The sequence below is a fragment of the Trachymyrmex septentrionalis genome, unplaced genomic scaffold (assembly GCF_001594115.1).
Source record: "Trachymyrmex septentrionalis isolate Tsep2-gDNA-1 unplaced genomic scaffold, Tsep1.0 scaffold173, whole genome shotgun sequence".
NCBI classification, from domain to species: Eukaryota; Metazoa; Arthropoda; class Insecta; order Hymenoptera; family Formicidae; genus Trachymyrmex; species Trachymyrmex septentrionalis.
The window spans coordinates 416,490-427,116 of record NW_017304897.1 but is presented as its reverse complement, the minus strand read 5'-3'; the positions used below and the strand labels follow the sequence as shown (position 1 = coordinate 427,116).

General features: G+C 38.6%; 1 protein-coding gene across 1 annotated transcript; it reads right to left on the bottom strand.

The window, feature by feature from the left end:
• Positions 1-8,936: 8,936 nt before the first annotated feature.
• On the bottom strand, positions 8,937-9,428 carry LOC108746492. Its single transcript, XM_018483305.1, has one exon. The coding sequence runs from the start codon at positions 9,426-9,428 to the stop codon at positions 8,937-8,939; it is 492 nt and encodes a 163-aa protein (XP_018338807.1).
• Positions 9,429-10,627: the final 1,199 nt, after the last annotated feature.

Genomic DNA, 10,627 nt, shown 5'->3' with positions numbered 1-10,627 from the left:
ATTTTCGATTATTCTTCTGTTCTTCCACAAATAATAAAATATCCTGCATTTTTAATATCAAAAAATCAAAAATAAAGAAATGCCATGCTAACTTCACGTTCCAATACGGCATAAAGTACCAGATCGAATATTACGACTTCTGTTAAGTATTCCCGTTTTTTTAAGCTAAATTGGTTATTATATAATGTTTCAGGACAAAATTCCAACAATTAATTTTTACACAGGTTAGAATATTCGCACACCATGGAAACGTATCAACCCGATAATTTTAGGCATTTTTGATAATAGTTCTGTCTTGTTCCGCTTGTTCTATACTATATTGTTGTTGAGTTCTATACGAATAAATTATTATTAAAAAGTGTTTCGCCTTATAACAATTTTTTTTTTTAAATAATTTTAGCTATCATTACCAGCACGTCACTTGACAGAAATGTAAATAACAAATCGAAGGACTCTTTCTATACAAAACAAATAATAATAACGGACAAAGTAAGAGTCAACACATTTCTTTGAAATTAATAAAAGAATATATTATAATTAACAGAGGTAAAATTATTGTATTAATATACGCCGTTTTACTTTTTATTTTATGTATCTATGACTATTATCTTTAATTAAATATATTATGCGTCGACTCTTTTTCGCTATTTATTTTGTTTATTCAATTTAGTATAATTTAATATAGAGGATCTAATATGACGGACCAAAAATTATAATATTTTTGATCCGTCATATTGGATCCGTCATCTTGAATTTTGCTAAACTGATTCCAGATTCGTGATCAGCGACCCAAAAACTCTTAGGTATAAAATTTCAGAAAATTTGATTGCAACGAATAATTCGTGCATCAAAGGATTAAGTTATGATATTTGTCAAAGTGAGAAATAATAAATTATATCTTTATTAGATTACTTTATTAGATTACCATATAATTATAGATATTTAAATGTGACATAAGGTTATATCTGTTGAAGAAATTACACATTACTGTTTGACTGTTTAACTTTTTGTTAGATGAGAAATATAATATAATTAAATATATAATGTATTAGTGTTATTCCTAAACTTCAGAGGACATTTATTTGTCCTTTGAGCATTCTAAGGACATCCTGAGTCATGTGTGCTATTAAAGTAATTTCAGAATACTCTTGTCACATATTTTATGTAATTAAAGCTGTTGATGGTGTAATTGAAATCAGTAAAAAAAAACCTTTTAAGACTCCTGAGTCGTCGCGGCCATGTTGGAATCGTGATGTTAAAAGCGAAAAGTGACATGTTAATTTATATTACGAGTCATTTGCAAATAAAGACAATTTGTATAAATCTAAATGATGAGGTCACTTTAAAACACTTGTAAAAATGGACGTGTTGTACCGCTTTGTTACAGCATCGGATTCGGAATCCAGCGGGTCTCAGGATGCACAATTAATAACTTGACATTTATTGTCGATTTGATTTTTTAATCAATATGTGTATTCTTTAAAATAAAATAACTTTAACATTACACTTCGTCGAATCTTAACTACTTATGCACATTATCAATTAATACATCACGACTGCACTGTTCCTGAACGGGGAGAGTAACGCGACGCTAACGAGAATTATTATTGATCCCCGCCCGCTTGTTGGCTGCGTGTTATATCTCGTTCTTCTAACGGTCGTCCTTGCTGAATCAGCGCTTATGTATTAGCGTTTTATTTATCAACTAAGGATGCAACGTCGAGTTTCATGGATCGATCGCGCAATTAAGTCCTTGCTACATTTTTCTTAAACAATTTGCGAAATTAATATTTATAATCTTTCTTTAATTCTTAATATCGAGTCGCTTACGTCTTAACAGTCTACTTTTCCTGCTTGTGCAATGGCACTCGTCACATCCTTTCTTCCTTAGAAGAAGAGAATGAAGGGTCGAATTTCTTTAAATTTTATTGTAAGTATAAATATGTATATATATATTTTTTCGTTACGATCATATTATAATCGTTTTCCATGTTCTATACTTGTTTAATATATAATAGCATAGCATTCGCGGCATTGATGCGAAACTCTACTTCTGTACTTGATTCCATTTACACATGCAAGAAGTTTTTTGCCAAAGTCATATATTTTATAATTAAAAATGTAAAAATGTTTCGGCCAAGTCTTGGTCATCAGTATAATAAATGAATGCGAGATGTTCTAAATAATAGAACGCCAATTAAGATGTCGAAGTGAAGTTGATATCCGGAAATTATTCTAATTCCTTGAACTTTTTGACATATGAGATTAAATCTGATTTCTTGATTCTTATTTCTTCTCGCTGATGTTAACCAGGGAATTGCCAAATTCTGACAAATAAATTTATATAAGTTATTATATTAATTTAATTTATTAGGTGATTTAATTATAAAAACTTATTCGTATATGTATAAGCAACATTAAAGTGTTTACATTGAATTTATGTGTTATTGCTTCAAATTTTTCCGGAACATTTTTAAAATATGGAACTGTCCGGCTATCAAAATCATCAGTTGACAAGCCTTCCGTTACTAAAGCAAAAGCGAGCATAACGATACCGCGTAAACTCTATATCGCGAGCAGTCCTTATGCCACTATATTCACGCGCTCATTGCGTGAGCGCCGTAAATAATCTAGTATAGCAAGCACTGTGCAGAATTATCAAATTATATTTTTCTCTGCAACATAGGATTTTCTCACATAAATAAATTCACTGCATGTGTCGCGCTACTCTCAAATCAATAATTAGATCATTGATCACATAAACCTACAAGTTGCATGCGCAACCAAATGCAAGGTTTTTGTAATAATTGGCGCATAAATGTATAGCAGAAATTAAACGAGCGGTAATACTCAATTAAGCCGTAAATCTTGCTAGAAGTTAATGATTTAATGATAAAAGCGATATTCGTTGGTTTCATGAACCGAACGGCGAATACACGAAATACGAGCTTAAAACTAAAGATGTAAAGAAGCGCTGGCAACACTCTATAGAATAAATGCGAACGCGCCAAACAAAAGGAGCGATCGGAGGAAAACCTTCCAAAGTCAGCCATTGCAAATATTAATATCAATTAAACAAATTGGCAATTTTCTATCAACAAAACTCCAGAACAATGATCGTCACGCTTCTGTGACATGATCGCGAAACCCCCTTTGCCGCGAAACGTCACTCCTTTGCTTATGTATAAGCCGATCCTTCGCAGGAATCAGCGCTAATTCTCGATTATTCTCGCTTATTCTCACGACAGCGTTCGTTCTTACAATTATATGAGCCTTTATTTTCACTCATTATCAGACTTAACTTCAGAAATACTGCCGGGGTATTTGAAAATTTCTCATATTTTCGCAAATACTTATAAATTTCTCGTATAGTCTCGTATATAGTATCAATAATACTTAGAAGTTTTTAGACTCGGGATAACGCGGGCGCACCTATTCGGTTTCGAGCTGGTGCTATTATCTCCGAGCTCTCAATACTTAGTTTTGAAATACTGCTAAGGTATCTAGAATCATTAAGTACTTTCGTATTAAAGATTACATAAAATTTCCATGAACTACGCTAATATTACGTCCAAGCTCCGGTCGTATGTGTGTGTGGTTAGGTTTAGAGAAAGAAGGAATAAGAAGGATGGAGCATAGGAAGGACGTTAGGACAGAGGCTTTGTCTCGCGGGAAGGGAATAGAGCGAGTTTTATCTGACTCTGGAACGTCCTGAAGGGACGCTATAACACTTGTTTCTAACAAGCAATGCGAACATCAGTCCAAATTTCGAATCAAGGAACTTAACCCTTATAACTAGGGATCGGACCATATGCGATCTCTGACAAAGAGTAGGAATAGGTACGAGGTCAGTAGTATATGGGCAGCCATGGGGCGTCAAAACAAACCCCCTCCACGTCTCCCTCCGGCGCCGTGGGTATGGCCTAGATGGGTCAGTCTGTAGAAAGGGCGCGTTCTGATTGGTCGAGGAGTGAAGGGAGGGGATGATAGGGTAATTAAATGGTGTGTTCTGATTGGTTCGCCCTATACTCGTCCAAGATTTGATTGGTTCGCTTCATACCTACACAAAAGGTGATTGGAGAGGGTGGGTGGTAGAGGGTCTTAGACAAAATGGAGGTTTGAAAAATGGTGAGTGGAAATTGGGACTGCAGCATTCTTTTGTCGCGAGGCTAGAGTACGAACAGTGGGGGATGAATAGCGGTCGAATTTTATGACGGTCGTTTTTGTTGTCGCAGGGAAACGTCTCCGACGTGTTCAGTGAATGTTATTAATGTATGAGAAAGGAGATCTTATACGAAAATTTGCGAGCCTAAAGAGAAACTTGCTTTGTTCGGAAGAATTTTGGGAAGGTAAAACGAACATGTTTAGCTGTTGCGGCGCGTCGTCTTCGAGCATTGCTTTAAAAAATTCTTTCTATATTTTGTGTATTTAATGTTATTATCTGAGTCTGTAATACGGGGGAAAATGTATCTATTGTAAATGAGGGTGAAGGGATAGAAGTAAGAAACAAGGCAATATTTACAAGTTCAAAAACGTTTATTTAAAAAAGATATTACATGAAATAGTTATTTTATTTTTTTAAAAGAGTACATGTGTGAACATGACGGCATACAGCATGAGAATTTACGAGTTTATGTTTACAATGAAAAAAAATTTTATGAAATAACTGTACAATCAATCGATCATTTCGCTTACAATCAGAAGTAATCAGATCAAGAAACTGATTAAGATTATAGCCATTACAAATAATATAGAAATACACAGCAGTATTGTCCGCAAGTTTGAGAAAGTATTCCTTGCAGCGTTGTCGTATTCCAGCGATACGGGGTGGTGTTTCGTCGAAGTCGTAAGAGGAATCTTGGACCCAAGGGCGGCAAGCCGTAGCTACCGAAATACGTTCCTGTCCCGCATTCATCGATTTAGAAGGTGACCCAGTGTTGCCCGGATCGATCGTGATCGTCCGTGTTAGCGACAATGGCGATCGACCTCATCCACTCCCTCGGCAGGATAGACTCGATCGGCAGGATAGACTCTCGCATGTCGTACACGGAGATGATGTAATGCGTTTAAAACTTCCAGCGAATTCATTTCTCGTCGTCGGAGAGCGTGAGAGAGGAAATGTTTGCGTAAATTCAAAATGTACCTCTTTTACTGGCGTATGCAGTGTGGAGCTCCTTAAAATGCTCGATGCTTGCGAGACGTTGGTGTTAGCTTTACCTCTATCGATCCACGAGTCGAATTTTGAGAGATCTTTTTTCTCCTCGTCTGTCATTTGTTTGTCCGCGCTTTGATTCGTATTTTTCATCGCGATATTTTTCCTCCACGCTTCAAGGTTGCGAGCGATATCGTGTTTCTGATTTTTAAATTGAATTGAAGAATTCTCGCTGTCGGTTTTTTCGTTCTCGACGACGCTCTCGCTCCAATTTTCCAAGGAAATTCAAGTTATCATATAACTTGAATTATTGCTATGTCGTATAGTTAGCCAGCGTTTCAATTTGTAAGCGTTGCGTAAGGCGCAGCGTGATTCGGCGCTGGTTCGAAATCCGTGATGCGTGCAGCGTTGTCCACGGTCTTCGAAATCTGGTAGATTTTTGAAAGCCGGAGAAATTCCGTCCAGATTATATACGTTTCTAGAAAGTAGATTGCTCAGATAACGAGCCTTCTCTTGTCCTCTGGTATAGATGTAGCGAGCGTGTCGTGTAATGTCACGCAGATGTATCGTAAAGTTTTTTGGATTGACGTTTCCATCGAACCATTCTATTCCATGATAATTTCGTGTAAGCCAGTTGTTTTCTCGTTTTGCTCTCACGGGTAAATCTTCAAATGGACAGGGTGACGTCATAATCCAGTGTCCGGTGATCGCAGCGTTAATCGCTAGAACCGCGACTTCTTTCGGAATAAAGTTTTCTTCGGCATCGCGAAAACCTTGTATGTCGATGACCATATCCATTATGATATTATATTCGAATTTTCACTACTCTTTTTTACGTCACGAAACGTTGGCGTTGGTGTCGCGAACAAGACTGAAGCTTTTTCGTATTCTCGCGTCCAATTAGATGAGAAAACATGTGTAGTAGGGGGAAAATAATTTTCTTGCGAAAGCCGTAGGACTAATCGGAAAAGTCGACAATAACTTGACACGAGGAGTCGATTTTTAAAACGTTATCAAACTCGGCATAGACGATACAATTAATAATCACAGAAAGAGCTTTTTCGAATCTCATTTCTAATCGTAAGCTTCCGTGTTTTACGAGATACCAATGTCCCGCAACTAGCGGATAGATCGGGAGTAAGATCGAAAGCGAAAAGAGTGTAGCCGTTGGCGTAATCGTCTCTACTTATAGAATTACCCTCGTTCAGAAAGTGAATGCCGGTTCCCGAGAATAATGTGTGATAAGCTTCAACGTAGAGCGGATCGTTTTTCGAAAAATTTGGTTGTATCGGTCTACTCGGAATTTGCATGCCATCGACATACAGTGAAAAGAAATTTATTCCGTAATTTTTGAAATTAAACGGGTTTAATTTTTTATCACCGTTAAACGCTTTGTTATCGACAAAGCCGACTATTATTCGTTTTGGTAGCTGTCCGAGTATTGCGTTGTCTATCGATTCCCCCACGACGCCGGCGTGTATCATGAATGTTTTAACTTCGACCCTCGTAAGGGGATACTTGGCGGTAGTTTTACTTCAGCATTCTGGCGTATGTGAGAAGCACGCCCGGGCTAATTTTTGCTCTTCTTACGAGTAGACTGGCGTCAAGAATGCGTATTTTTGATAGCGTTTTACTCTCCATAAGACAAAATGAATTTTTCGAGCGTACGAGTCTCATTCTAACCTCCACTCCATTAATTAAAAATTTATCTTGATTGAAAACGTCGCAATGAAATGACCAATGAGATCTAGCGCGCGATTTGCTCGAATGTATTGCGCGCGTCTCTCGAGCGCTGTATTTGGATTTGATGCGTCTAACGTTCATGTAACCAGGGATATCCGCGTCTCATAAGCAAGAGGTTAGAGGGGAGGTTTTTGCGGGTGAAGCATAATTTAATAACGCCTCGATGTACGCGCAGTACGCGTAAGCGTTATTTGGTGGCGATACGAGCTTTTGATTGAAATATATGTCGATTTGGTTGAACATGGAATGCAATAAATGATTTACGGGGCCTACTTCTGCCCCGCCGTCGGGTGCGACCGACGTGCTCTCTCTGCACTCGCTTTCTACGCGTATGCGAAGGCTCAACATGGTGTGAGTGAGGTCCAGATAGTCTTCTCCATGCGGGGTATGACGAATTCTATGAGCGAGTCGTCTGCGAACGGGTTTGTAATAAATCCATTGCGAACTCTCAATGCTGGTTTGCGTAGGTGGCAGAGAGAAGAGATCGAGTTCGCTCTTCATACACTCGCTCGAGTGGGTATGAAAAAAGGACATGCTCTTCTCCAGCAGCGAAATCGTATCTCAATTAAGAGAATATGTCGCGTTTCTTGCCACGATGTTTCCTAGCGGATGGTTTTTTAGTTTTTCTTCCAGCAGCACGAATTTTCTTTTTCTTTGTCACTTTTTTGCTTTTCTTCCCTATGGTACTTCTCAATGATTTTCTTTTGACCCCCCGACGCCGTTTACAATGCGCGATACGTCTATTTCGATCACCGAGTGGAAACTGAAGCGCCGCGGATTTCGTGGATATTTTATATCCAGATCCCCTCATCAGGGAGCTTATTTTTTCTTTGGATTTTCTCTTCAGATTACCCCTCGATTCCGCGAGCCGACTTTGACCGCTTCCTTTAACGGTTTATTATTTTCAACGTCTTCTATCACGTTAATTCCAGCGCGTAAAGCTTCTTTTCTTACAGCACGCGCATTTTTATTATATTTAGAAAAGATAGTGGTTTTTTCTGAATAACTCACCGAGAAAGCTTCGGATTCCATGCCCGTGCTGATAGGGTGATCCGACGAAAACACGTGGAATTCCACCTCTGCTACCAGTATCCCACGCATCAAAATACTCCTCATATTCCATTGCGAGTTGTTAACTATAGACTAGCGTTACCTTCACGCTCGCGCATACGAAAGAAAGTTATTGCTTACGTTTAAAGTGCAGTGTCACAGTCAGCGTACCGAATTCGAATGGAATTTTATTTCCAAGATGATCTCTTATATCTATTTCGATCGTTCTGAAATTTGTTCGCTGCAAGGGGATATAATTTGGAAATGAGAAATGTTTCACCAAATTTGCACCAAATGCATAATTACTGCGTATCTCGAGCGGTACTATTCTGAGAAGAGGAATTACACATCGCCTGTTATATAAGGCGCACAAATATCGCAATATATGAACATTTTATCAGGGATAGCACGCCATAAACTATAGGGTTCGACACTCCAATAACCGACTGTACGTGATTGCCCCGTCTTCTTATTAAATCCATGAGTAAGAAAAATTTTCTCTTCTGTCTCATTGGAATTAGATTTACGTATCGAGAGCCTGGAATGCAATTCATTTTTATTAGAAATTGCTATTGAGAAACCTAGCATTCGTAGAAGATTATCGGAAAAGTTTATATTATGTAGCATTTTGCATTTTTCGTCGCAGTTAATAATAAATTATGTTGACTTTGCCGCCAGACGCTCTTTGCTGTTCGAAATAAAAATGCGATTCGACATTTTTACACGCGATATTAATCGCCTCAATAAGCTCGTGGATATCGTTGTAAATTCCATTTGGAAATGAAGCTTCTTTTGCCGTAAACGGGCCATTCGTCTCCTCATCGGGTTTAACGTCGACGAATCTGATCACATTTTCGTTATGACGTACGTGTAAAAAGGAAATTGAATCTCACTTATCGCAACCTCCTATTCTCCATGCAACACTATAGAATAAAGTAATTCCATGATGAAGGACGACGTTGTATTATTAGGAAAATGGTGCATACTACTGTTACTCAGAAGTACCAGAAGAAATTGTTCCTCCTCCATCGCGAAGAGAAATTAAACTCGATGTCGGAATCCAGGTATCAATCTTACTGAAGGGGATAACCAGCCAGCTAACTAGCACTTGCTTATTAGCCCCTCGCCCTCTACTCTTTATCACACGATCAACAATAAATTGTTCTTCCTCTAGGTTCTTCTCAACTCGTGCTAATTCTTGCTCATAAAAAATACCGTCTATGACTTCGTCTGCTAAATCTCGCAGCTCGTACACGTGAGGATTTCGCCAATCGAGAATACGATAAATTTGCAATATTTCCTCGCTCCATTTAGCCTCGTAATCTTTCTTGAAGGCTGCTTTCGCCCTACTGATACGAACGAGATCTCCAACGCGATATTTAATCTTTTGCGTTCGTTTCTTTAATATGTTGTTTTTCCAACGACGTGATATATTTTCACGTGCGATACGAGCGTTTTCTCTCGTTACTACCGCAGGTTGCATTCTCATGGACGAGTGACGCGTGTGATTGTAAGCACGTACGCCCTATAGAACATCGACGTAGCGTCGCGTATTTTTATGCGTGAAATAACGCCACATTCGCTTCTTCAGTGTTGAAGCGCTCAACAACGGCGGCTTTAATGTCCGGATTGCATGTTACTCGGAAACGAATATCGTTTTCTTTAAGGAATTTTTGCATTAGGTGCGCGACAAATTCTTTACCCTTGTCCGTTTGTAAGTATACAGGTACTCGTCCTTCGCTTTTTGCTAGTACGCGTTGAAAAGCTTTTATCACACTGTTGCTCGTTTTGTCACGTAGCGGTTCTACCCAGACATATTTGCTTAATACATCGATAATTACTAACAGATAGGAATAACCGTCGTTGTAACTTTTTAGATTTCGGAGTTCGATCAAATCTGCCTCCCACACATCGTCAATGTTTGTCACGTTGTAATGCAATCGCGGAAATTTTCTGTGCAATGACCTGTGCAACGTGTACGTGTCTTGCAATTCGAGCCAGCGTATGACCTCTCCCCGTGAGAAATTCGGTTTAACAGCGCGAGTTAGATTATCCACCGTCGAATAACTCGCATAATTCGACGGATCGTAGTATAGTTTTTCAAACGTCATCGTTATCTCAATTTTTTCCAACCGATACGGAGGTATCAGTTTTTCATGCGCGAGAAAGAATCAGCGAGCTTTCCTCGTTTATTTCTTGTTCGTAATTTTTATGTTTTTCTCCTTCCTCGGGCTCTCGATACAATCGACGTGGAACTCGCTCTTTCGATGTAACAGGCGTGGAACTCGCGCGCGGTCGAAGTTGTACAATGTTTACAGCATCAGCGTGCGCGGACAATAAACTTTTATTTCTCACCAGTGCAGAAGGTATGTTCAACACACAGAGTAATCGTGCAAACTGATTTCTACCCACTGCTTTAACGGTTTTTCTCTCGCTTCGTTTATTAAGACTGCGATATTCGAATCTTTCACGACGTTACCATCTATAGTCACGATTCCGTGCTCGTCCAAACTAAGTTTATCGGGCACAGCTTTTTGAAGCAAATGTTTCATCAGTAAGTGTGCATGCTTACGATAAGATTTCGGTACTCTTTCCAGTATTTCCTCGATGCTTTTCATCATATGATTATGCTCGCTCGAAATTTCGAAATTTTTCGCTGTAATATCTGTGTTACTATTGGAA